Source organism: Dama dama, chromosome 11, assembly GCF_033118175.1.
Source record: "Dama dama isolate Ldn47 chromosome 11, ASM3311817v1, whole genome shotgun sequence".
NCBI lineage: Eukaryota > Metazoa > Chordata > Mammalia > Artiodactyla > Cervidae > Dama > Dama dama.
This window is the reverse complement of record NC_083691.1, coordinates 79,083,788-79,111,607: the sequence shown is the minus strand read 5'-3', so window position 1 is coordinate 79,111,607 and position 27,820 is coordinate 79,083,788. Positions and strand designations below refer to the sequence as shown.

Sequence of the window (27,820 nt, the reverse complement as noted above, 5' to 3'; positions counted from 1 at the left end):
CGGCATCCTGCCAAACCCCATCCGGGTCCTGTTTGTGAAAATTAAGAGATCAGCCCACGCTCAGCTATTCTGGGAAGATTAGCTATCTCCATACAGAACATCTCTCCTAGGCAGGAAGTTTTCTTTAAATAGACCCTCCGGGTGCAGGACGAGCCATTGCCTGGGTCAGGCCTCAGGGGAGGGTAGGTGGAGGAAGACAGCTGTCACTCTCCGTTCTTAAGGAGCCAGAGCCACAGCACGGGGATTCCCAAGTCGTCCCGATGCTGCATTTCTCTTTGGCTTCCCATGCATCTGCAATTACAGGATCCACTGGCTTCTGAGTGGAAATTTGGGGACTGAGTCCCTCAGCACCCTGTCCCTTCAACGATCTCTGGGGACACCCTAGCACACTCGCCAAAGGAAGCAAAATCTCTTTTAGGAAAATCCACCCCCTTTTCCAGTGTCCTCAGAAGAGCCAAACTAATACTTCCTGAGCACCTACTATGTGTTCACATGCTTGAACGGATCCAATTTCATTTTTACAACGCCACGCATATAGACATACCGCCATCCTCTTAAACACGAGGGAACAGCCTCAGAGAGGATAAGATAATTCACCTGAGGTCACATAGCCGCTAGACAACGGGGCAGGGCCAGGACTCCAACCCAGGTCTGAGTCGACGATCTGTGCTTTCTCCTCCACCTCATGCTCCACCTGAGGCGAGAGGCTGAAAAGTGGCAGAGGAGACTCATGCAGGGCTTCCCTCACAGCCACGATCCAGCTGTGCCTCTCCAGGAGGCCTTCCTGATAGGTAAGCATCCAGCTTCGCACCTGGACACACATCTTCCCACAGCCCAGCAAGGCCAGAATCACCGCTTCCCCCACCTCCACCAGAGGAGCTATTCTAAATAGCTTTTAGAATTCCACCTGGAATTATAGACTGATAAGGATTCTCAATGTCAGACAAGTTAAATTAAGGCAGACTGCCAGGTAGAGGGGAGGTTGTGGCCTGTTGACAAAGAAACGAGATTCTCTGTGCAAAAAAAGGAGGAAGAAGAAACCCAGAAGAGTGAAGGGATGGATCCAAGTTTGAAGAACTGGACTCACCACGGTGGGGAGGGCGGCGGGGGACTGGGGGGGCCGGGCACCAGGAAGGACTGACACTCGGTGGGGCTCAGTGGCCATCTGCAGAGCTCGCATCCAGAGCTCAGAATCCCGGATCCCGAGGGGGCCGCTGCTGCAGCCCTCCTCAAGCGGTCTCCTCTGCATTCCTCACATTCTTTACGCTCAATTAAAGAGAAATAGGGGAGCAAGCAAGGCCGCAGCAGGGCAGCCATGCCCCATACTGGCGTCCTCATGTGTGTGGAAACGGGGGTGGGGGGGGGGGGCCTGGTCAACCCAAACTGGTACAGGGACCCAGGGGTCTTTGGGGGATGAGGACAAGGCAAATGATAAGGACAAGCGTGTCTTTCTGTGTCCCACAAAAACGAAGGAGGATGAAGGAAGGGGGTGGGGTGTGAAAACAGGAAAGGAAAGGAGACAGAAGGCCAGGTCAGAGCAGAAAGGTGAGTACAGCCAGATGAGCTTAGCCATCTATTTCTTAACCGTGGCCTTGTTTTACCACCATCACAGCACTGTGCCGCCATCACCATCCACCGCCAGCATCAGATGCCCTTTGAGACATTCCTGGATGCTCAGAGTGTTCTTGCCTTCATCAGTTATTGATAAGTCATGAGAAGAGTACCTTCCCGTAATCTTTGAAACATTCTGCCCGTAGTCTACAGGAGGATGCCATTCTTGACCCCAGAATTTTCCTTCACTTGGACCCAACAGGCTTGGTCAGCCAAGCAAACTTCCACTCCCACAAGTCTCTATCCAAGGGCTACCTCCTCCCCGACTCCCAAGTCCCACCCCCACAAAAGCCTCCCTGACATCTCAGCAGACCCAGGGTGTCCTCCTGGCTCCCCCTTCACCTGGTACATGGAACTAGGACAGATCTTCTGCTGTTCTATAATTTTTGGTGTGTTTGTCTACCTTCCCACTAGAATGAATAGCGATGAATGGTCATTATTATTTATTGAGCATGTTCTATGTGCTACGCACTGTGTTCACACTTGATAGATCACGTCATTTAACCCTTTTACTGTCCCTGGAGGTCATTATTATTATTATCCCTAATTACCCGTTAGGAAGTTGAGACTTAGAAAGGTTAAGTAACTTGTCCAAAGTGACCCAGCTAATAAATCAAGAAGGGAAACTTGAATACAGGATCGTAAAATGCCCAGACCCACGCTGTTTATCTAACACTGAGATATTTGAGCATAGGATCTATGTATTTAGCCTTGTTCATCACTAAATGGCAAAGACTAGGTGTCCATGTAGGATGGAGGGATGGAGGGATAATATGGGCTTCACAGAGTTTCAGCACCAGAATTGAGTCAAAAGCTCCCTTCCCATCTCCCTTATCAGGGAGATGTGATATTTGTGAGACAATTTGCTAGACCAAAGACCCACTCTATGCTCTTGACTGGGTCTGCTGTTAGGACACACTCCGTGGCCGCTTTGGAGCTTCAGTCTCTGACCATGTCCACGTCAGTTTGCAGCCACTTTGGGGTCTCAGTCTGTGATCAGAGGTAGGAGCCAGCTTATAATCATGGGGTGGGAATCAGCCCGGGACCAGCATAGAGGACCAGGCTGTGGCCGCTGGATGTCAGAGGAGAACACCCCTCTGCCAAACTGACTTGCAGCTGAACAGAGACTGAACAGTCTCAACAAGAGTGTCTTGCTTCTGAGCACTGGAGAGATGATATGTATGAGAGGAGCTGGGTGTGTGGGATCGTCCAGGCCAGAGTGCCCTGTGAATGGGGGTAAGAGGAGGCACCCACTCAGGAAGCCCTATGTGGCAAGTCCCACATGCGTGTGAGTGTGTGGTGTGGTACATGTGTGTGCGCTGTGTGTGTGGTGGGGCAACAGGACTGGGGAGGCTGTGGGAGAGGCAAGCACACCTGTAATAACATTGACTTTAGACGCTAGGAGAGAAGAAATTCCCCCAACTGTTTTATCAGAGCCCAAGTTACCAAATTACGCTGTTGTTTTAAATTTGAGCTTCTCTGCCTGCAAACGGGGGAATCTCAGGTTCAGGAGCTTAATGCTTGGCTGGGCCTGGGGAGATCCACTTCCCCACCCAACCCAGGCTCCAGTGCTCCCAGGCCGGTGAACAAAAGTCTTCTCTCTCAGGGCTTTGAAGTGGAAACACTAACTGCTCCCTTTAATTAGAAAGAAACCCCCTATTGTTCCTGCTTTATTACTGATGGATGAAGACATAGGAGGGGGTGGATTCTGAAAAGCTTGAGTGGGGTGGGGGAGGAGTGAAGGGGACTGGAAATCTCTATTTAAAATAGAAATTCTCCATACCATCTCCACTCTCCAAACCAGATCTCTTCATTCATCCAATTAACCAAGATTTCACAGGGCATCCAGGCTTTGATTAGATGTTATAGTAAAGATAGAGGACAGGGTTCCAGCCCTCAAAGAGCAAGGGGACAAGAAGCAAAAGATGGTTGACATGAAGTCAGTACTGCCAATATAAGCAAGAAGCATTTAGGATAGAGAACAGGGAGATGGTCCCATAAGACAACCTCCTTAGAAAAATTTGGGGTGAGGGCTGGGGAAAGAACTAGGGACTTCAACGGAATACTGAAGATTGGAGAGAACTGACAAAGAGGCTAGGAGAGGGTATTCCCACTCCAGGCAAGGTAAATGGTCTGTGCAAGGGTACAGAAGTAGGAAGGCTACCTCATCTTTGGAGGACTATAAGCAAATGGATCTGATTATAGAGAAAGGTATGTGTGGAGGAACTACAGGTAATCAAGCTGCATAGAGCCAATGGAGCAGAGGAGTGGAAGACTTTGAGAGAGCACCGGAGGTCAATGGCCTTGATGAGATAATTGGGGAGTCACTGGGTTTTCTTCAGCAGGGAAGTCACCTAAAAAACAGTGGCCCATGAGGAGATGAAGCTGGTAGCCCTGTGCAGGAAAGCATGGAGGCAAGACCCACTGAGGAGCTCCTGAGGAAACCCAGGCAATGATGGCTCAGACTACGATGATGGCAATGGGACCACAAAAGAAAAGGTGAGTCAGGGATGGATTTCCAAGGAAGAAATAAGGTGTGCTGATGTAATAGATACAAGGGGATAAAAGGGTATGAAAAAAGTCAAAGGTATCTCCAAGACCTCCAGTCTGGGAGACTAGGGGGTGCTGGAGGAAGGAAGAGGGTAGAGGCCCTTAGATGAAGTGAGGGACCAGATGAGTTAATAAACAAGGCCCCCAAAGCTTTATTCTCGCAGACGTCAAAGATGCCCTGAACTTAGTACTCAGAGGACGGCAACTCCAAGACAGGAAATCTTTGTGTCCTGAGACAGGGAATGCCATTAATGAAACCAACATCATGTATACCATCTTTTTCTTCAGGCACTTCAAAGCCATTCACACCTGTGCCCCATTTGATCCACAAAACAACCACAGCAGGTATCATTATCCCATCTTACAGATGAAAAAACTGAGTCCCAGAAAGACTGAATAACTTGCTCTAAGTTACACAACTAGTTAAAGGCAGGGCTGGGAGCAGAAAGGGTTCTGCCTTTCAGCTCAGAACCCCTCCCAATGCCTACTGGCAGCCCAGGGAGTCGGGGAGCTGGAGCTGAATGTGCCTGCATCACTGGGGGCAAGGAGGCTGAGGCTTAGGAAGAGAGTCCACCCCAGACTTCAACCACACCTCCAGCCTGCTCCTCACACTCACATAGGGCGTAAGTCGGGAGCCCAGGGTGGGAAATGCCAAGTCTAATCAGACCTCACAAGCCCACAGATGGTTTGAATCAATGTTCTACCTTGATAGGAATAATGAGGAGTCCTGAAGACAGTCTTATGCCAGCTCCATCCATCTGGACAGAGAACCTCATCTTCCACAAGAATCATCCTGTCCAGGATCCCAGCGCCCTCCAAGCTAGGCAAATCCTTCATCTAAAAGTCCCCTGGTCCCACATCACACCTGCTTCCCAGCCCCCACCAGCACTTCCCACTGATTTCCCAAAATCTCTGGCCTCAGGTTCTGCTTTGACAGACTCTGAGTTCCCAGGCTTTTCTGGGGGCTGAAAATGGTCCTTAGGGAGAAACAGGAGACCAAGGATTACACAGCTGGGGCAAGGGTTGTTGTGAAGCAACATGGTGAGGTGGATGGGCCTGGATCCAGACAATTGCAGAACCAGACAAATGTCCCACCCACTTCCTGGCAGAATGAGTGTCTCCAGTTTCATTGTTCCATTCATTCAGCATGACAAATGTCATCATGACATTTCCTTTGATAGGACACCTGACCTAGGGCACTCAAATCTCATGAAGCATAGGGCTAGTCAATCAGTGAGGTCACGGAGTCCTAGGACTGAAGCCAGACCTATGTTTTAGAATAACCTCGCCTCTTACAGCGGGGAACCCTTTGGAGCCAGGCTCTCAAAACAGTAGCAGTGGCCCTTCCATAGGGAAAGCTCAGGCTTGGGATCTTGACTCCCTCCCTCCCAAATGGGTGGCCCTGTGGGCACAGACCGGCTTTAATGAAAATTTGGCCCTGCCCCCCCCTTGCCTAGCAAAGTTTAATTTGAAGCTTAAAAAACAATGAAGCTAATTTTTAAAAACCTTTCATTAAGTTCCATGAGACCCCTATTAATTTTATTGTTTCAATAAAGCATTTATTTAATTGTCTCCAGAAGGGCCCTGTTAAATGCACAGATGTTACCTGAGTCAGAAGGGAGGGAGCTGGGAGCCTTTTTTTTTTCCACCCTCTCCCGTTAGCACATTAGCAGGATTCTGTTATTGGATTAGCTGATTGTCACCTTAAAAGTCACAATGTAGAGCCTTGAGGGAGAGAAACAAGGCAGGTAAATTCCTAGGATGTAGGTCAGGTCACAGTTGTTGGAAGCAGGAAGCCAGGCTTCTGATAAAGAGACTGAGTTTGGTTAAGACAGAAGGGGAGAATTTCTTTCTGCTGATGAGACATTCGTTATTTAGCTTCTGGCACGAAGCTGATATCCCTGAAAATAAAACATCAGAGGACAAGCACATTACAAGAGGTATGATGTCCAAACCATAGGAGGGGAAGGGCTCAGCTTGAGTTGGCAGAAACTCACTGGAATGTCAAATTCAATCTACTCACAATTATTTAGTTCTGGGTACCTGCAAGATGCTACCACTACTAGGCAATTCGAGCGAACAGCAGTGCACGAAACATGGACCCTGATCTCATGGTGCTTACAGTCCTAAAGAGGGGAGAGACCGACAACAAAAAGAAGGAAAAATATGATAGACATATCAAGATAATTTTAGATGACAAATATTCTGCCAACAGAACAGTATAATATGGTAGAGAGTGGTCAGGGGAGATCTTTCCGATGAAATGACATTCGAACCAAGATTTGAAAATACAGAGAGGCAGCCACAGGAGGGTCTGATAGAAGACCCTTCCAGGCAGAGGGAACAGCAGGTGCAAAGGGCCCCATTTTAAGAAGAGCACTATCAAACAACAAGGGAATCAGAGGAGCATGATCTGGGATAGGCCCTGCTTTGGAGCTTACAAAATGCTTTGCATACATTTACTGTTTCTAACAGCCTTGTGAAATAATAACAATATTAATCAATATTTAACTAATTGCCTATGGCCCGTGGCACTGTACTAGATGATGGGCGTATATCAGAAGAAGAAATCAAACAAGGTCCTGCTTTCACAGTGTATGTAGTTCAGAGTAGATTGATTTCAATCGAATGACACAAATGAAAAAAATTATAACTGATGAGGGTCGCAATGGATCGGTACATGGGGGTACAAGAATCCATACTGGGGTGGTCAGGGAAAACTTTGAGGAGGTGTTTTCAGAGCTGAGCTCTATGGATGAGTAGAGTAACTAGGCAAACAGGGGAGATAAAAGTGTTTCAAACAGAGGGCACAGTAAGTAGGGGAGAGGAGCAGAGGAGGGTAAATGGATCTCAGCAGAGACAGGGAGGCAGGACAGTGAAGGGGGACGTGGGAGAGGTGGGCAAGGCTATAGCATGTGGGGCCTCAGAAAACACAAAAGAAAGTTTGTCTTTGGCCTGTAAAATACTGGAAGCTAATGAAAGTTTTAAGTTATCTTCAAAATTTGAAGGGTTGTCCTGAGGGAGATGGTTTAGATTTACTACAATCAAATAATGTCTTGGCTCCCTATAAGAAAATGAGCTTGTCCATCATGGGGGGGTGCCTAGGCTATTCTAGTATCAGTGGGGAGACCTACCTTGGTCAGGAGATGGGCAGGATCAGTAATCAATTTTTCACCATCAAGGATCTCTTTTATTCATCCTGCTGCCTCACAACCCCCAGATTTTTTTCAAGTCTCTTCAAGAAAACCAGAGATACCAAGGGAACATTTCATACAAAGATGGGCGCAATAAAGAACAGAAATGGTATGGACCTAACAGAAGCAGAAGATGTTAAGAGGTGGCAAGAATACACAGAAGAACTATACAAAGAAGATCTTCATGACCCAGATAACCACGATGGTGTGATCAGGGTCTATTTACATAACCTAATTTTACTCCCACATTTCTTAATAAACAACCAGTATCACTCATCAGCACAAGAGACTCAAGGCATAATATAATTCTAGGCAGAAGCAAAGTCCATGTTCCCCTTGACTTGACAAACTTATGATGAAACATTGACAATAGTTTCCCCCTCCCCAATATGTTTACAGGCTCCTGAAGATCCATGGGGTCCAGGCTGAGAACTACTATTTGATGGTCATCCCCAAGGTCTCTTCCAAGCAGGGCTCTCTGAACCGTGATGCACAGCCTCCTGGTGGCCAGGCATGGGGGAAATGAGCAGTAGATGTGAACTAAAGCAGTCAAGGAAAGCTTTCTGGAAAAAGAAAATCTTGAAATGAGCCTTGAAGGATGGGCAAGCTTTAGATAGGTGGGGAAAGGATTTCATCAGGCAGGAAAAGCAGAGAAAGCTCAAAGATGAGTGAAGCAACCAGCCAGGCTGCAGCACAGCGTCGGGAAGTACTTGTGGAAACAAGACTAGAAGATGTTGGTTGTGACTGACTCTAAATGCCAAGCTGAATTATCCTTCAAATGCTGGGGAATCATCAGCGATTTTAGAGCAGGAAAATGATGGGCTGGAAGCAGTGTTCTTGGCAGATGTATCTGGTGCCTGTACATGCTTTGAGGTGGGAGGAGAGCATCGAGGGGACCCAGACAACAGACCAGATGTGTGAGGAAGAGCCTGGACTGGGGAGGATGTCGGAGAGGAAATAAAGGGGCAAATCTAAGAGGTTTTTTTTTAAGCACAGAATTAAGTTTGAGTTTGGAAGCATGGAAGAGACTGAGATGTCTTGGAGCCTGCTGGTGCAGAACTGAAACAGCCACCAAGGGAAGTGTGTGGGAGGAAGGAGATGATGAACTCATGGGACATCTTAGGGAGTCTGCACATAGCATCTTTCAGAAGGGTTACTTCTGCAGGTGGGGTTGCAGGGGCAGGCAAGGTGGCTTTCACATCTTATGATATATAATCTCTTTTAATGGAGGGATTTTGTGTAGTTTTTATTTCCTTTTTGTGCTTTTTGGAATTTTTCAACTAATTATTTTAATTCCGTGCAGACTCCAAGAGTCTCGTTAACCCTTTATAAACCATTTCATCCAGAAGGAAAGAGGAGAGAGTGGTTTACAGCAGTGATCCACAATCCCTTTGGCACCAGGGACCAGTTTCACGGAAGACAATTTTTCCAGGGACTGGGGTGGGGTAGGGTGATGCTTTCTGGATGATTCAAGTGCATTACATTCATTGTGCACTTTATTTCTAGTATTATTACATCAGTTCCACTTCAGATCATTAGTCATTAGATCCTGGAGGGTGGGGACCCCTGATTTATAGCGTCTGCTGGGGTCTCTGAAAAACACTTCATAAGGGTTTCCTCTTGGCTCCTGAGTCTGTGGTTTTTCCTATGTGTGGGTAGGGGATCCCCCTCCTTCTCTCCTCTCTGCCCTCTGCCCCAGATGGACCTGCTTCTCTCCTTTAAAGCCTCAAACATCATCAGATGACCATCTTTGAAGCAATTTGCAGCACTGAGTTTGGAAAGGCTGACCTTGGGATTTTTAGAGCTGAAATGAGCCCAGCCCAGACCATGAACTAAACAACGGGCACAAGATAGAAGATGGAAGTGAACAGCTCTGCTGTCAGAGGCATCTGTGTCCAAATCCTCACTCTGCCACAAGTTACCTAACTGCTCTATACATCAATTTTCTCATCTCGAAAATTGGAGATAATAATAGTATTTATCTCCGAGAGGTATTAAGTGGATTAAATGATGATGAAAGGCATTTAATGAGTGTACTCTATCATTAGAATTAATAAGAACAATAAAATAATAAATCTTTATGACCAAACATTGTTGCTTGCAGGCAGAAATCACCTTAATGCATTTCCATCTTGGTTCCCACTGATGGCATTTGGTTGCCTCTCTGCTGCTCCCTTTGACAGATTTTTTTTTCTTGCCCAACCAGCAAAGAACAGAGAGAAGATCTGAAGCAGGGTCCCAGTTCCTGCTTCCTGATTTCACAGTGGTCCACTCTGCCATTTGCGATTTGTGTGACATTTGATAGATTCCTTTGCCTCATGAGCCTCAATTCCCCCATCTGTAAAATGGGTGTGGTAACACGGACCTCACAGTATGTGTTAAGAAGTTAGATGGTTCCTGGCACACAACAGTCATTCAGAACATGATAATTCTCCATCAGGGCTCCGGCTGGGGGCCAGCTCTTCCCTGCCCAAACCCTCCACAGCCCACTGTGTCCCTGATGGCCTGACGTGAATCTTTGCAATTACATGGTAAAGTCCTCAGGGCAGAGACAGGGCCAAGGCCTCTTTAACTGTAAGGAACGGTCTTCTTCCTGGGCCTGGGTCCAGGCCAGCCTCTGGGGGCGGCTGGGAAAGATGGAGAGAGTTGTCAGCCTTCTGGAGGTCCAGAACCAGATGCACAAACTCAACAGCCCCTCTTTCTTCTTTTTTTCTCTACTCTCCAAACCACCACCCTGAGGCGGCTTGAAAAGAACTGGCTCTTTCTATCTGACATGGCCTGGGAGAAGAGCTGCCCCATTGGCTCAGGGTACATTTGGCTTGGTCAGAGAAGGTGTTAATTGTTAGATTGGATCACCTGGCCCCTGTGCTCCCATTCCCCTCCCTCTCTTCTGCAAAGGCCTCTGGACAAAGACAAAGGCCTCCCCTCTACCATCTCTCCCACCAGAGCCCACCCTTGACCCACTGAGCCAGTGGCCAGCTATTCATTCCTCTCCCTACCTCTATATCTGCCCAGGGAACAGAGATCCTAGGATTCAGCCCTCACTGTTCTCCCTCCCCCAATGAGTCTACGACACAATCCTTTTTTTTTTTTTTTACTGTATATCAATAAATTTTTTTTAATTTATATACATTGCTATTTGAATTTCCCATAATTTTCTGTGTCACACAATATTTTTTTAATTGGAGGATGATTACTTGACGTTGTGTTGGTTTCTGATGTACAACAATGTGAAAATAAGCCTACATACATCCCTTTCCTCTTGAGCCTCCCTCCCAGCCCCCATCCCGCCCCTCCACGTTGTCACAGAGCCCCCGGGCAGCTTCTTTACAGCAGCTCCTATAGCGGCTTCCCACTGGCTGTCTATTTTACACAGAGTCATGTACATACACCAGTGCTACTCTCTCAACTCATCCCACCCTCTCTTCCCCTCACTGTGTCCATAAGTCCATTCTCTACATAAGACACAATCTTGATCCCGTCCTGGCTCCAAGGCTAAGGCAGTCCTGTCCCACCTTTCCCTAGGTAATGACTCTAAAACAGGTACCTCTCAATCTTGTCTGTCCTCAGCTCCACCGAGCCCCAGATCCCCCAATCAAAGGAACCAGGGAAGGAACAGAACACAAGGTCCAGACATCCAGGAAAAAGAGAGAAAGAGAAGCTGTCATAGAGCATCTCTCTGGGCTGATAGGTGAGGCTAAGCAGGAGGGAGGAGGGCGGAAGGGAGAGGCTGGCTCAGGGACCAAGGTCTGGAGGTTCAGACAGAGACCGGCCCGGGCAAGGAGAGCTCTGAACCCAGAGGGCCTTTTCATTTCTGGAGTTCTGGAGGGCCTCATCCTCCGACAGGGTCATGGAGCCAAAAGGGCTCATGTTCCCATCTTGAGACCCACAGAGAGGAACTAAGCTCTTTTCCAGAAACGGGTGGAAGGATCTCTCCTGAACCATGCCTTTCTGTCTCTTGTCTCTGTCTTTGTCTGACTACCCTCAGGATTCAGGAGGGGCTTTGTCTTTGTCTCTGTTTTTCTGCATCCTTATCTATCTTCTCCCCTCCAGTCTCTTTCTCTCTCTGCCCCCCATCTCTGTCTCACATCATTTCTTGGGGACTCTGCCTTGGGGCTCCCGCTCTCCAGTGTGTAGGAAACCTGACCCTCATCATCTGTTTTTTATATTTTGGAAACGTCAGCTTCACTTCCTACCTGAGGGAAGTGGGGGTGGGGGCGCAGGCTGCCTGACTCCACCCCTTTCCTTCCCCCTCCTCATTTTCTGAGCCGTCCCCTCCCCCAGCTCCTGCCCCAGGGAGGACAGACCCAGGCTTTCCCTGTGGCACCAAGAATCAGGCCTTGATTCACGTTTCTCCCTCTGCAGCTCACCGCAGGGTGGTAATGGGGGCAACGAGGCCTCTTCTAATCGACCGCTGGGTTGCTGATTTGGGAAAAAGTGAAAATTCCAGACACAGAGTGAGCCCAGGAGGCTGAGGGAGTTCACCAGTGGAAACCAGGATGGGAAGTAGTTAAAGTCATTTCTGCCACTAGGCAGAGTTATGGTTAGTTGTCTAACATGTTGTCCCAGATGTTTATTTGTTCACTATTATCATTAATACTAGCTATACATTACTCATATTGAGGGCTTAGCCTGTGCCAGGCACTTCATATGTCTCTGCATTTCATCACTCGACAACTTTACATGGTAGGTACTAGTATTGTCTCCCATTTTCTTCATGAGAAAATTAATACATAGATTAACTAATTCACCCAGTAACTCAGTTAATGAAATTTGAACCCAGGTTTCTTGGTTTCTTGTAGCCCCAAGCTCTTTGGTCTACATCAAGTTTTCCAAGACCTGAGAAATGTGTTTTGTACATTTCCTTTTAAAGAAAATAAATCCACAGAACTCTAAGAATAGGCCTTCAAGGTCCCAGGGACCCAGGTATCCCAAGTGAAGAAGCAGTGTCTGTGACTCACTATTTTCTGGGAGACCTTGATGAACCTTGATGAACCAGCTAGCAATTAGCAAAGATGATGTGGAAAGGCTGAGTACTGAGTATTAAAGTCGCTTCAGTCATGTCCGAATCTTTGTGACCCTAAGGACTGTAGCCCTCCAGGCTCTTCCATCCACGGGATTCTCCATGCAAGAATACTAGAGTGGGTTGCCATGCCCTCCTGCAGGAGATCTTCCTGACCCAGGGATCGAACCCATGTCTCCTGAGTCTCCTGCATTGCAGGCAGATTCTTTACCGCTGAGCCACGGAGGAAGCCAGTGGGTAAGGCTACAAGTGGGCATTTCAGGAAAAGGAACTGGGAGGGCCACAGGGGAAAACACTAATGACGGCTCCAAGTCAGGAGCCAGTGCAGGCAACAGGTCGGGGGAGTCTGGTTCTGTGCGGGGAAATGAAAAGAGGGGAACTGGGCCAGGTGGAGGGCTGGAGCCAGCTCACAAAGGCCTAAAGGTCCAGTTCAGTTTCTCCTCCAGGTTTCTGAGCTGGAGAGTGACATTCCAAAAGAAGTATTTGAGATCTGGGCTGGAGGGTGAAGGCAGACAATAAAGAGGACTGAGGAGAGGATGATATTCCTACCGTGGTAGCCTAAGAAAATCTGACAATACATGCAGAAAGACATGTATTTTGAAGACATTTCCAAAGAAATTTAGTATTTTGGAGTTTGGACCATCTGCCTCCTCCCTCAGGATTGTCATCCAAGTTAGTGTTTGGATGGGGTGAGGGTGTGATAGGTAGAGGGAGCGGCTGGGAAACATGGTGTGTTTGAAGCAGTGAGTTCTTGAAGAACTCACGCAGGCACACAGAAGGAGGGCCCTCCCTGCTCTGAGCCGCCTGCAGGCCTGAGGACTCTGGTCGGGGAGGCCCAGGCTACCGGCCTTGCCAGGTCTTCGGGGCAGGGCAGATAGTAAATCTGGATCCTGAACAAGAGCTTTAGGTCTTTTTCAATTCTTTGATATGATGATTCTACTCCTTGGGTGGCAAAGAAAAAAAGAAAACAAACAAGCACAATTTAGTTAAGAAGTCAAGAAACTGCCAATTCAGAAACTCTAATCTGGGCAAAACGTTCAACCTCTTTTTTTCAGAGGCCAAAAACCTATTTCCATCAAAGATTGTATATGTCTGTATGTCTGAGAGCCAGCGAGGGAGACAGAGTGAGTGTGAGAACGAGAGCTGAAATGCCTTTGTTCCTGTGTGTGAGGTCACTGTCCATGGGCTCATGCGTGTGCATTGTATGTATGTATATTCAGGCCTTTTCTCAGGCCCTGCGTGCACTAAACTTTCAAACCATAACAGAAACACTGAAGCTTGGCAAAGATATCACAGGAATAATTATCTAATTTCAGACCATGTTATTATAATACCTACATGATGTGTAACGAACTTAACAATGTTCATGTTATATTCACCAACTCTGAGTTAGAGATTCAACAATGCCAAGCCCTACCTAGGAGGTTTCTCCAAGATCCTAGAGCAGAGCAGGCCCCAAAGAAACCTCTTTAAGGAACATTCCCCCTATAATGGCTTCCCCGTGGATCAGGAGGTTGGGCTAATAGATCCCAAGAGTTCTCTGGAAGGGAGGCAGAGCCTCAGGATGGCAACTCTGTCCTTCCAGAATCCCTAGTCCTCCCCAGCAGAGAAGCCTCTGAGACTAGTAATGAGTTAGTGGCTCAGTCATGTCCGACTCTTTGGGGCCCCATGGACTGTAGCCCACCAGGCTCCTCTGTCCATGGGGATTCTCCAGTCAAGAATACTGGAATGCGTTGCCATTCCCTTCTCCAGGGGATCTTCCCAACCCAGGGTTCAAACCCCAGTCTCCTGTGTTGTAGGCAGACTCTTTACTGTCTGAGCCACTGGGCTAAGGAAATGTCCATACTGGGGTCACAGAAGAAGAGATGTTTTCCCTGACTCAGATGTGGGCCAGGAGGCCTCAGGATCCGCAAGGCTCCCCTCTTCCCTAGGGAGCGGGATTGGACTGTGGCTGAGTGTGAGGGGAATGTTTGCTGTTTGCTGCTGCTCCCTGTTGACTTTAGCCAGTAGCTCTGTTTACAAACCCAGGTTGGTTTTCCCAGCACAGTTAATTAGACCAAAGACATCTGGTGTGAGGGCTGGGGAGGGCATCTGCTCAGAGCCTTCCCCCACAACCAGCAGCCAAGGGCCAGGGCAGGGCAGAGCAGCTAAACAGGACCAGACCAAACTCTACCAAACCCAAGGTCCCCAGGAGAATGGAGGCTTCTCTCACTCTGCCCGTCTCCTGCCTGCAAAGTTAGACTGGACCCCAACTCTCCCAGTCTTAGGGGACCCTAGGAGTCAGGGCGGATTACCCCTACATCAGTGGGATCACAGGCTGGTGATGGAAGATTCAGAGCTGTCGCCTGCCCTTCCAGGTCCACAAGAACCGGCCAGAGATTTCTGTCTTTCTCATCACACAGATTGCATTCAGAACTATTCACCCTCCTGGAGGAAAGATTTTCTAGGCCCTCCACCTCCTCCTGCCTCCTCTCGAGCTAATCTCTGACACTGCGAAGAAGAAAGAAATTAGGAACGGACCAGGGGGCAGGAAGGTGCCCAAGAAGGGTGGGGGGATCTAGGTGGACAGTTTCAGGGCGCTGAAGAAGCGGAGGGCTGCGAGGGGGAGGGGCGGCGGCTTATCTCTCCCAGGACGGGGGAGCTCACTCCAAACAACTAATGCACTGGCGTGTGAAAGCTCCTCAATTAGCGCTAATGATGCAATCAGGGAGGGAGGAGGAGGGACCAGAAGTTCTGCTGGAGTCAGCACCTACTTACACACATGGAACACACTCCCTTCCTCCGACACAGTGGCCCCTTCAGACACACTAATGCAACACGCTCCAGAGACAATCAGGACCACGCATGTCTGTGGTACAAGTGCTCTTTGTACAAATTACTAGCCCGAATAAAGTTCGTGATCCGCGGCTAACGTCTGTCTGCGGGAATCCCCGGGGCAGGGGTTCGATGTGGGGCTTTAGGGACAAGGAAAATCAGAAAAGCTTGGTAGGGGAGATGGAAGAGGGCATCTCATGATTTTTCTTCGGATCCCAGAGTTCCCATCCTACGGGCGCTCGCAGGTGCCAGCCCCTGAGCGCCCGCCTCCCCATCCCTGGCCCCCAAATCCGCGACTAAGCGATGAGCAGCGCCCCCCGCGTGAGGCGGGCCCCACGCCCCTTCCCCGCGCCCAGCGAGCCCCACGGCCCCGGGTTCCAGGGAGGGCGCACCCCGGACCCAGCTGCTCGTCCCTTCCGGAACCCGTTACCCGCCGGCCTCGCCCCTCCGTCTGCTCCCCCACCCTGCCCCGCCGGCTCAGTTGACCGCCTCCCGGGCCCGTTATCTGGCCGCCCCGGCCCCGTTATCCGCCCTCGCTCTGGGTCCGATCCCCCCGGCTCGTTCCGGGCCGCCGCCGCCCCCTCCCTTGCTCCCCCGGCCGGCGATCCCGGGCCGCGCGCTGGGCAGGGCCGGAGCCGCCTCCGAGCCGCTTCTCAGGCCGGGACGGCCGCGGGAGGAGGTCCCGCTGTCAGTCAGCGGGGAAGGCCGGGCCGGCCGGAGGGGGCGGCGCCGAGGACGGGCTCGGGCCGGGAGCTGGGAGGCGGAGGCGGAGGGGGCGGGGGCGGGGGCGGCTCCGGGCCTTATAAGCGGCGGGGGCAGGGCGAGAGGGAGGCAAGTGTCAGGCCGATGTGCCGCCCGCGAGGGGCCGGGGCCGGGGTCGGGGCCGCCGGGGCCATGCGCGTGGGCTGGGCAGGGGGCCGGCGGAGCGCAGAGCGGAGCCGCCTCGGAGCCTGAGCCTCCCGGGGCCGCGGCCGGGGAGCCGCGCGGGGCCGGCCGGCCTGGGGGAGGGGAGCGATGCGGCGCCGGCGGGCGGCGGTGGCCGCGGGTTTCTGCGCCTCCTTCCTGCTAGGCTCGGTCCTCAACGTGCTCTTCGCACCGGGCTCGGAGCCTCCACGGCCCGGCCAGTCCCCCGGGCCCTCGCCAGCCCCGGGCCCGGGCCGTCGCGGGGGCCGCGGGGAGCTGGCCCGGCAGATTCGAGCGCGCTACGAGGAGGTGCAGCGCTATTCCCGCGGGGGCCCCGGGCCCGGGGCCGGCCGGCCGGAGCGGCGGCGCCTTATGGACCTGGCTCCGGGCGGTCCGGGCCTGCAGCGTCCCCGGCCCCCGCGGGCCCGGCCCCTGCCCGACGGCGCTCCGGGCTGGCCCCCGGCTCCCGGCCCGGGCTCCCCTGGCCCGGGCCCGCGCCTGGGCTGCGCCGCGCTCCGCAACGTGTCCGGCGCGCAGTACTTGGGCTCCGGCTACACCAAGGCCGTGTACCGGGTCCGCCTGCCTGGCGGCGCGGCGGTGGCGCTCAAGGCGGTGGACTTCAGCGGCCACGATCTGGGCAGCTGCGTGCGCGAGTTCGGGGCACGGAGGGGCTGCTATCGCCTGGCGGCCCATAAGCTGCTCAAAGAGATGGTGCTGCTGGAGCGGTTGCGGCACCCCAACGTGCTGCAGGTACGAGGGTGCGGGTGCGGGGCTGCGGGTGCTGGCTGGACGTGCCCAGGTCCGGCCACTCTGGCTAGAAAAGAACCCTTGTTTTTACACATAAAGAAGCGGAGCCCCAGTGACTGTGCCAGGTTAAGCTGGGGGACAGAACCCGGTCCATGGCAGCTCCCCCCCGCCCCCCCCCCACACACCACCCTGCTTCTCCTGGGTGGCCGTCCGGAGAGACTCCCGGGTTCCTCAGCTTCCACACCATATCTCTTAAAGACAGACCAGGACAGAGGGTTCCCAAACTCAGGATGGGGACTGGGGTCCGTTTGGACTTAGGACCCTGCTTCTGGCTGGAGCTGGGGTGTTGAGCACCAGGGAAATGACCCCAGACTGAGACGCTGAACAGAGCTCATCCCTGAGTTAGGGGCACAGCTGCAGTGATCCGTTTACTTTCTTGGTGGGATCTGAACCCCACTTCTCTCAACTTCCAGTGACTTGTCTGAAGGTGGAGTGGGACAGCAAATGGGGTTGGGAAGAGCTAGAAGACCAGGCTTGATTCCCCAAGAATATCTGGTACCCCACCCAGAAGCCACTGGAGGGGATTGGATAGTAGGCCACAAAATGTATGGCCCTTCCTCGAGGAGACCCTGAACCTCAACGTAGGCTTTGGGGAAGCTTTTGGGGTCCTAGCTCAATGCTCGGGGGACAGGCTGAGGGTCTGAGAGTCACATTACCTGAGCAAATGTGGCCAAGAGACTGGAGGATTGAGACGGCCAGATGCCCAGGTTCCTACTAAATGGGACTCTGTCTCTCCCATTCACTGGGAAGCAGAGAGGAAAGATGAGACCCCACCTTGTCCCCTCCAGGCTAGACTGAGAGAGTGGGCCTCTCACAGTCCCAGCACTGCCCTAACACACCCACTTCCTCCTCTCCCCCAGCTCTCCTCCGTCCTTGAGTCAATCCTGGGATTAGACAAACCGTTCTCTTTGCACATGTCTGAGCAGACGGAGAGGGGAATCCCTGACTGCTCCTGGCCCAGTGAACACAGGGTGTGTGCAGGCTCCACAGCCGAGGAACCATGCCCACATCTTCCACCTCCCAGCCCACTCACATGAACCTTTCTGCACCTGGGAGAATTGAGCAAGAACCCAGGAGTCCCTTACTCCTTTCCTCAGGAGTGAGATGGACCCCAGGTCTGGGCATTACAGAATAATAGAGAGAAGTCAGAGAGCTTATTGACACCACTGCTGGCTCCCAGGCTACCCCAGCCCTGATCAGACACGTATCGACTGGGACCTGGGCTCTGAACTGGTTGCAGAAAGCCTGGCAGAGCCAGCAGTTGTGGGTGGCTTGCCTGGTGGCATAGCTGACTCTGGAGCTGCAGGGAGTGAGCAGCTGGTTACGTGGCCATTCTAACTGGGAGGATCTAGTTCTCTTCCCTTCCCAGGGGCTCCTGGGAACTTTTTGGAAACTGGGGTGTCGGTCAGATTCCGAGGCATTGGGGAAGGTCTTGAGTGTGTTAGCAGGATATTGAGTGTTAGTTAATTGACTCAAGAAGCCCCTCCCTTATGACAGATTGGAGGTTTGCTGTGCTCTCCTGTCTCTTAAGGAACTCCTCCCGCCCTCTCTTACCCAACCCAGACTTCAACACGAGCATCAGCTAACCACCCCGATATATATCACAGAATGGTCCTCCACTTTAATGTCAGGCCCCCACTACAATGCTGGAGGTGTCAAAGAAAAAAAATTATAACTGGTTTTCACTCAGTCCCTCTCTAGACCAAGACTGGGTTGGCTGTGTGACTCTTACAGGGTGGGAGATTGGGGTGAGTTGCCCTAAGACACAAGTGCTACAAGACGGGGAGGGTCCCAGGTCCTTTCTGTCAGGGGAGAGGTGAAAAGCTACCCTTACTAACAGGGAGAAAAAGGAACCTTGGGGTGAATTTAGGGATGGCTTTGGTAGGGGTCTCATCCCCAGACCCCCAGGCCAGTATCCCTCTGGCTTCTTCAGCAGTGCCACCTCTGCCTCCAAAGAGGGTCTTCTACCTGGGGGTCTTCTTGCTCAGGAGGCTTCCATTCGGGTGTGCAGGGAACTAGAAATAATGTGTTAATACCTCTTAATCATTTAAAATTTCAAAATTGTTCGACTGTTTGCTGAACCAGGGAGGAGCCAGAGAGTGCTTCCCGCTCCCGGAGGCGCCCTCCCCCTCTCTGGCAGCCCCAGAGTTGGCTCCGTGGGTGTTCAAACAGCAAAGGCCCAGGACAGTTTGTCCCACTGGGCACTTCCCAGAGCTTGCTCTGGTCTCTGGCACTGCCCGGGTGGGATGTCTCCATCCATCTTCTGTGACCCCTCCCCAGCCCAGCTCTGACACACACAACACACACACACACACACACACACACACACACACACACACTCCCTCACGTGATAGATGCCTCTATAGCCCAGGGTCAAAGGGCACAAGGGTCTCCCCTCCCCTGCACCTCTGTCGTTCTGGGGCCTCTGGCCTCAGATGGGGCCCCAGGCCTGCCTGGGCCCTGATTCTGGCCCTGCCAGAGTATATTTCTTCTCCCAGAGGAACAAAAGATGCGCCTGAAATGCTCAGCCTCATGCTTCCTGGGGGGGTTAATGGTGTCTTTTTATTTTTTCCTGAGGGGTGTTGATTAATAACTCGTTAACAGCGCATTTAACGACCTCCGGGTGTTTAATAACCTTCAGAAGTTTCCCACAAAGGCTCAGACTCTGGGCAAGAAAATGAGAACCAGGCCCCAGGGCTGCTCCTTTTACCTCCCCCTACCGCTGCCCCCTTTGGGATCTGGGGCCTCCCCGGGCTGATGCGGGGTGGGGAGGGAAGAAGAGGAGGGGAGAAGAGGGCACCCGGGATTTCCCCCGATCCCCCAGGTTGCCACCCTAGTGATCTGAGATGTGCCTTCCCTCTTGCCGGCAGGACTGAGGCGGCTGGCTCTAGGGATGGGGGCGCTAAAAGGTCCCTACTGGGATGGAAGGGAGAGTAGGGGCCTGGAGTGGAACCGCGAGGGGGAAAGCCTGCAGGGACATCTAGCCCAGGGGCTTGGCTCTGCTGGTATCCACCCCGCCCCCACCCCCATCGTTCAGCTCTCCTCTCTTCCTACTCTGGCCCAGACAACTTGGCCTTTGTGTTCCTGCCCCACAGGGTGCTGGGTGTTTTGAGCACCGGCTGATCCCTTAGCTGATGTGCAGCGAGGTGGGAAAGGCGGGAACAAGCAGGGCTCTCCATGGATCCTGGTTTAGGTGTCGGTGACAAAGTCAGGCTGTGTTTCCCAGAAGCCCCTGGCCAGCTGAGCTGTACAAAGTCCCTCCCCCAGATCCTATGGAGTGGAAAGGCCCTTGTGACCATGCCCTCAAAGAACAGTGACCTTCCCCAGGAACTCACTACTACCCCAGCTGATATGGGTCATCCCCTCACCCCCACCAACTATGCAAAGAACACCCAAGGGTTTGAGCCCTGGATTCTTTTTGTACTGATCAAGACTTGTTACAAATCCTCAGGGAGATTGCTTTCCCTACAGAAAAACCAGAGCAAAGGAAAAATGAAGGTGCTTGTAAGTGGAAATGATGAAGCAAAGACAAGGATTAGAGCAGGGGAGGAGGTACAACAACCATTTGTTGGTTTGCCAGTTAGCAAATGGTACTCTTGGAAAGAACAAGGCTGTGGAATCAGAGTGACATATATTTAAATCCTAGCTCCTGCATTTCTTAGCTGTGTGACATTGTGGAGGTAATTTTACCTCTCTGAGCTGGTTTCCTCACATGGAAATTGGAGATACTAATAGTACCAACTATGCCCTTTTAGGTTATTCTAAGAATTGAGTTATGCATGTAAAACATTTAGCACAGTGCCTGGCACATGATTATCACATGGTGCTCAGACCTGCCCATTTACCTCAGTGGCCAAAGGTAAGGGGCTGCTAGAACAGTGGGCTGGAGCGCAGGCTTCCCAGGCAGAGTTGCTATTCTCTTCTGGCCTGAGCTGAAGCAGAGACCTAGGGATGGGAGGCTGGGGGCATCTGACAACCCAGCCCTTCCTCGTCCCTATCCCCACCCTGTGACCTCATGACCCGCCTGGGCCTCTTTCAGCTCTATGGCTACTGCTACCAGGACAGTGAGGACATCCCAGACACGCTGACCACCATCACGGAGCTGGGCGCCCCTGTGGAGATGATCCAGCTGCTGCAGACTTCCTGGGAGGATCGCTTCCGAGTGAGCAGGGAGGAGGGCCAGTCGGCCTTGGGCTCCTGGCTGGGATGGTGCTCCCTTAGAAGGTCAGCTCTCCAGAGCAACTTGGACTCCTCCTCAGCTGAGGGAGGGACGGAGGGAGGGAAGGATGCCGCGAAGTTGACTCAGCCATCAGCCAAAGGGTTAAAAAAGAAACCAAGGCAGAGAGGATCCTGGTTTTGTACTCCTGTTACACACACACACACACACACACACACACACACACACACACACACACACACACACACACACACACACACACACCACCCCCCATCAGCCAGGCTGCAGGAGGGCCAGTGTCCTAGGTCTCGAAATATCTTAAGGTCATCTTGGCCTGCCCTCTATTTGCATGCACTGTCCAGAACCCACACTGAGATGCAACTTCAAGGAGGAGTCCCCCAATTTCCCTTGCCTGTTTCCCCATTTTCTCTGTTACCCTCAGGGTCAGGCCAGCCATGGGGTTGTAGAAAATCACTGGTTTGCTCCGTAAGGTCCCAGGCCTCAGCCCTTAGTGAACACTCGAGCTTTTAAGAGAAAGGCAAATGCCCCCAGCTCAGTCCAGAGCCTCAGAGGAGGGCACCCTGGAGCCCCGGCTCCCCTCCCTGGAGAAAAGCAGTGAGCAGTCCGGTGTCTGCCCCTCAGATCTGCCTGAGCCTGGGCCGCCTCCTCCACCACCTGGCCCACTCCCCGCTGGGCTCGGTCACTCTGCTGGACTTCCGCCCCCGACAGTTTGTGCTGGTGGACGGGGAGCTGAAGGTGACAGATCTGGACGACGCCCGTGTGGAGGAGACGCCGTGCACAGGCAACACCGACTGCATACTCGAGTTCCCAGCCAGGAACTTCACCCTGCCCTGCTCTGCGCAGGGCTGGTGCGAGGCCATGAATGAGAAACGCAACCTCTACAACGCCTACAGGTGACCTCCACCCCGACTCAGGAGGACCAGCGAGGGGCCCCGGGGGCAAGGCAGGAAGGGGAGCTCACATGGGGTCCAAGAGACCAGCCAAGGCAGGAGACTGCCATGACCAATGGAGTGCCAGGGGCGGGGAAAGGCTCCCCCACAGTCCAGAAGGGAACAGGCAGGCTCCTGACCATGAAGCTAAAAATAGTCAGCTCCAAGGAGAATCCGGGTTGGGGGGGTGGCAGCTGGAGGCTTCTTAAAATAGTGTCAGACTCAGCCTAGGGCTGGTGGGAGGGCCCTGCCCCTTCCTCCCGGGGCCCTTCACTTGTGGAAGCTCCTCATAGAGCCAAGCCGTGCAAGTTGGTTCTGACACGGGTCAACCTGGGGGATAATGTGGGGCTGAGGGGCGGACAGGTCCCCAGAATGGATGGGGAAAACATACCTCAGACTTCAATTTGGTGTGAAGTTACTGGTGGCCTTAGCATGTGCCCAGACTCCAACAGGGCACATGCTGAATTAACTCCTTAGTCTGAATCGACCCTTACGCACCCTCTGGGGCTATATGGGTGAGATGGTTAGCCCAAGGGATCAGGCTCCCTAGTGAGATTGGGGTTCTGTCCCAAGTTGGGGTAGAGGAAGGCTATGTCCCCGCTGATTCTGAGCCCCTGATTTCTCTCGGCCCCAGGTTTTTCTTCACATACCTCCTGCCCCACAGTGCCCCGCCTTCCCTCCGGCCCCTGCTGGACAGCATCGTCAACGCCACAGGTGAGCCCTGCCTCCCATCACCTTGTCCCCCACACCTCCAGCAAGCGTGGGAACAAGGATGGCCCAGGACGGCACACAGTCCAGAAACATCACTTCCCAAAGTAGATTCTTTGGCAAACCCCCGCCCCAGTCCTCCGGTCATCCAGGGCCCAGGCTCCCAGAGTTGGGGTGGGTGGGGGCGGGGAGGGACCCCAGGTGCCCTCTTAGAGCCACACTGCACTCCGCAGGAGAGCTCAGCTGGGGGGTGGACGAGACCCTGGCCCAGCTGGAGAAGGTGCTGCACCTGTACCGGAGCGGGCAGTATCTGCAGAACTCCACCGCGGGCAGCCAAGCCGGTGAGTGGCCCCTGTAGGGATTCAGGGGCAGGGAAGGTGGGGAGCGGTTCGAGGAGAGTGATCCCCCTAGTTGGGGAGGTGGCTCAACCTCCCTTTGAGACTCACTTGGAGTGATGCAGAGAGACTGCTTGGCCTTCACTTGGAGATCTTCCGTCTGACTGAGCTACAACAACTCTGTGTGTGTGTGTTGGTCACTCAGTAGTATCCGACTCTTTGCAACCCTGTGGACTGTAGCTCACCAGGCTCCTCTGTCCATATGATTCTCCAGGCATGAATACTGGAGTGAGTTGCCATTTCCTTCTCCGGGGGCTCTTCCCAACCCAGGGGTCAAACCTTGGTCTTCCGCATTGCAGGCAGATTCTTTACCATCTGAGCCACCAGGGATGCCCAGGAATAACTATAATTCTGCCTTGAACTGGGGTTGGGCTCTGACACCCCTTCTCTGGGTGGCTGCAAAGCTCATTCTGTATTGTATGTACTTTCAGCAAGTTACTCACACCTTGAGCCTCACTTTCCTCATCTGTGAATTGGGTTCAGTATTACCTGCCTCACAAAATTCTTCCAGGAAGTAAATGATAGGTGAAACAGGGAGTAAATGATAGGTGAAACGTGTGAAAGCAGTTAACTCGTTTCCTCTTACACAACTGGAACACAGTCTATGTTCACTTCTCTTTCCTTCCTCACCCTTCTGGGGCTAGGAGGAGGGCTGGAGGTGGAGAGGTCTCTACCTGATACCAGTTAAGAAGCCCCTGAGCAGAGAGAGAATTCCAGTCATGACTTGCAGGCTGCGCAGTCCCTCCGCTGAGGCCCTGGGGTTTAGCATGGTTGGCAGGGGGCGAGGGATGGGCAGCCTCCGTATTCAAGGAGCTCTGGCCAGTCTTAGGGGTGGGGGAGCCCTCGTTAGCCCTGTAAATAAAGTTTAACGAGGTGAACAATGGCTGGCTCTGTCCCTGAGGACGCTGTTTATGGGGTTATAAATCACAGCCTGCCCTGGACTTTGGTCTAGTCCCTGTAGAAGAAGGAGGCAGGAAGGCGGGGTGGCCAAGGCCCAGGGCTTCTGCATTATCAGTCTGGAGCTGGGGCTCCCCAGGCAGCAGGAAAGACTCGGGTGAACAGGAGGCCTGCAGCGAAGCAGCTTCCGGATTGAGGAGTTTTCAGAGCCTCTGGGGGCTCTTTCTGTGAAATGGGAAGATTTCATATTCTTCCTCCAGCCTCTGCCCCAAACACTCAAGTTGTGGATTCCCAAATGGTAATTCTTTGTGTTTTACATTCATCTGCATGCCTCTGAACTTCAAAAACTCGAGACTGACCCCCAATACCCAAGGAGCTGGCCTAACCTCTCTCCCCAAGGCCAGAAGGAAATGGGACCAAGGGCAGCTGGAAACTCTTGCTCCTCGAAGTGTGGTCTGCAGACCAGCAGTGCCCGAAGCTGGTTGGAAATGCCAGTTCCCCGTCCCCACCCCAGACCTTCAGAATCAGAATCTGCATTTTCATAAGATTCCTGAAGATTCACATGTACACTGAAGTTTGGGAAGCCCAGTTTTAAATGTCTAAAATGTTCCAAGCTCAGCAACCAGCCTGGTCAACCAATAGCTCTGTGTGTGTGCGTTCGTCCCACACATGTGCCCGCCATCACACGCAGCCTAAATCACTTGTGTGCCCTTAGATTTGGGAGATATGTATCTCCCAAAAGGTAACCTGAGCTTTGCCTTTCCTGAGTAGTCATCCCAGTTCCACAGTGGTAGCTGCCTGCATCTCCGTGCTAGGAAGACTGGGCTGGGTTTTAGACTACATCTAAGAAATGGGTCTCCTAGCCCTTTAAGGAAAGTGGTCCCAGCCCTCACCCCTGGTCACACGGAGTTCTCACTTGAGCTCTGTCTCCAACCCACAGAGTACCAGCGCCTCCCCGACAGTACTATCTCCCAGGAGGACTACCGATGCTGGCCATCCTACCACCACGGAGGCTGCCTCCTCTCAGTGTTCAACCTGGCCGAGGCCGTGGACATCTGTGAGAACCACGCCCAGTGCCAGGCCTTTGTGGTCACCAACCAGACCACCTGGACAGGTGAGCCAGCGGGAAAGGACATCCTGCGGGAGGTGACCAGACTCCCCAGAAGAGACTGACGGGTAGTGGTGGGTCCCCATCAGAAGCCAGAAACAATGAGAAGACAAGGCTGAGGGGATGAGACACAAGTGTCCTTGTGTTAGGGAGAGTGGCCCTGCCTCCAGGGAGAGAAACATCCAGTCCTGTTACCTCTCACTCCTGCCTCCAGGTCGGCAACTGGTCTTTTTCAAGACAGGATGGAGCCACGTGGTCCCTGATCCCAGCAAGACCACATATGTGAGGGCCTCTGGCTGAGCCATCTGCAGGCTCCGCTGACCATCCCCGCCAGCTGGGCTTGCCCGTGACTTGCCCTAGCAGCACTGCATGTCACGTGGGCACCCCTGCAGACCAAGCTGACAGCCCAGACAGACCGAGGTCACCAGGACAACGTGCAATAATGCCAAATGTTAAAAATGTGAGTTTACCAGTCTAGGTCTGGGACTGCTGGCTCCAGGGCCAGGAATCGGGGGGAGGGAGCCGACTGCCCCTCTCACCGTCTCGGCTGCCAGCGGGGCTCAGGCTGGTCTCCCCACTGGGGGCTCTGCCCCTCAATGGGGACAGTTCCATGGGCAGCCCCATCACTGTGTTTGTAGTGTGAGAATGTAGCCAGAGCCCCTGCTGCTGCATGTGCCATGGCCCAGCAGGGGCCGCGAGGGGACAATCGGTCATGGAGCATTGTCTTAGCCAAGCTCCTGAGCGGAGACTTGAAGGGATGCTCCAAGATGTGGGCGATTCTGTGCCCCAGGGCAGCTGCCTCTGGGAACCCAACAGGGGGCGCCTGCCAGCCAGCCCAGGGGCACAGACAGAGGAGCACACAGGTATGAGCCAAGTCGTGGGTTGAGGAGCAGGTAGCAGTTTGAGCCAGGACCTGGGGCGGGGGTGGGGCCGGGGCCTTTCTGCCTCATTTGCTTTCAGTGAAAGCCGCAAAGCAGCCAAAACCAGCCTCTCCCCCATCCTGGAGTTTGTATATCCAGAAGCTTTTGTACTTCTCGTTCATTAAAATGTTTATTTTTGTAAAAAAAATAAAATCGATTAATAAAATGACATTTCACGGCAACGACTGATCTCCCCAGCCACAGTTTCTTGGCCTGACTTACTTGTGCTCAGTTATGTCCCTGGTGTGTGTCTGGGAGTTGGGGGAGGAGTGGTGTGTGACAAAGAAGTGAAATCTCCATGGCAGACACTGAAGTTTGCAAAATGTATTTTCAAGCCCTGCTTCCATGGCTTCCATCCCCCTCTTTCGTCCTCCACGTCCTTGTCCTGACCAAAGACGTGTGGAACCCCTTCCCCTAACAAAGTTAAAATTTTAACGTCAGCCGTGCCAGGGGACCCTGGACAGTCTCCAGTCTGGTTGGCTTTGCCTTGGTGGAGGGGTTGGTCCTGGCCATTATCAGCACATGGTAATGCACACTTTTCTTTTTCAGAGCCTTTCTTTTCTTTTCTTTGAGCAAGAAATAAATATGTGGAAGGTGGGGAGACAGCAAAGTCCATGGAAAGCCCAGCCTCTTCTTCGTGGGTTTTGAGAGGGAGGGTCTAACAGGGCAAGGCCCAAGTCCATGGAGGCCCAGAGTGAAAAGGTTCAAGATCACACTGAGGCCAGAGAGAGCCCCAGCATGGATACAAGTCATCTTTTTTTTAATAGTAATTATTTTTTAAAGCTGTGTGATTCTGTTTTGTTTGACTTAATTTTTCTTTATCTTTTGGCTGTACCATGCAGCCTGTGGGATCTTAGTTCCCTGACCAGGTACTGAACCTGTGTCTCTTGCTGTGGAAGCATGGAGTGTAAACCGCTGGACCACCAATGAATTCTCTGGATGCAAGTCTTCTAACTTGAGATCCCATGTCTTCTCTCCTATACACCATTCTACTTCTAGAATATTCTCAAAGTGCACAAGCCTTTGAGGGCTTTAAAAAGAATAACCAAACCTTACCTCAGAACCTGATTTCTTCTCACCAGATGTGCTTGGCATAATTTCTTAGGCACAGATTGTCCCCTTAGTTTTAAGTAATTGAGGAGCTGATGTTAGTCCCGGAGTCCTCATTATGGAGCCGCTCAGACCCTCAAAGTTGTAACTCAGCACCACCATTCCCAGCTCACACACGCTACATCCTGCCTCTGGTTACTGAGCCTTAGTGACTGTGGAGAGTAGGGAGCATCAGAGGCTCCGCAGAACCTCACTTCATGCTTCAACCAAGCTGGGTCCTGCCCATATTCATCACCCTCAGACGCACCCCTCCAAGGAGAAGTTTGACTTCCACCAGCCTCCATACCCCTTTCCTCAGCTGAATTCATGTGCTGCCACACGTGTAGCCTGCCCTGTGCCAGCCAGTGTTAGAGTTTACACTGCCCTCTGTTGTTCCCCAACTGCCCACCAATCTGTGGAGCTCTGATGGTGGGAGAACCACACCACCATGCTGGGCCCAAGGAGGTCCCACCGGGCTGAGGCAGCAAGGTCTGCAGGGTCTGTGCCATCCACAGGGAAGCAAAGACCATGGTGACAGTCAGCAGAGAGGCCCACAGGGCTCAGGAACTGAGGAAAGAAGCCTGAAGATTAACCCAGCACTGCCTTCTGGGCTTCTAGAAGTTTCCAGATGAGGAGTTCACTGGCCTGTGGGGAGGGACAGGCTTTGGCGTTGG

General features: G+C 52.5%; 1 protein-coding gene across 2 annotated transcripts; it reads left to right on the top strand.

The window, feature by feature from the left end:
• The first annotated feature begins 16,191 nt into the window (after window positions 1-16,191).
• Window positions 16,192-26,255, top strand: PKDCC (protein kinase domain containing, cytoplasmic). 2 transcript variants are annotated; one of them, XM_061155532.1, is made up of 7 exons: window positions 16,192-16,845; window positions 20,942-21,064; window positions 21,809-21,993; window positions 22,664-22,743; window positions 22,971-23,078; window positions 24,970-25,143; window positions 25,352-26,255. In XM_061155532.1, exons 1-7 carry the CDS (start codon window positions 16,207-16,209, stop codon window positions 25,435-25,437), a joined length of 1,395 nt encoding a protein of 464 aa, XP_061011515.1. In that variant the 5' UTR covers window positions 16,192-16,206; the 3' UTR covers window positions 25,438-26,255. The 2 variants fall into 2 exon arrangements, with proteins under 2 accessions (XP_061011515.1, XP_061011514.1); XM_061155531.1 differs by having other exon boundaries at window positions 21,722-21,993.
• Window positions 26,256-27,820: the final 1,565 nt, after the last annotated feature.

What these genes read in the sequence shown, in the direction of transcription:
- PKDCC (XM_061155531.1), top strand. Translation starts at nt 16,207, where the DNA reads ATGCGGCGCCGGCGGGCGGCGGTGGCCGCGGGTTTCTGCGCCTCCTTC. An exon ending in AACCTCTACAACGCCTACAG is followed by an intron (nt 21,994 to 22,663) that starts GTGACCTCCACC and finishes TCTCGGCCCCAG; the next exon opens with GTTTTTCTTCACATACCTCC. An exon ending in CACCGCGGGCAGCCAAGCCG is followed by an intron (nt 23,079 to 24,969) that starts GTGAGTGGCCCC and finishes TCCAACCCACAG; the next exon opens with AGTACCAGCGCCTCCCCGAC.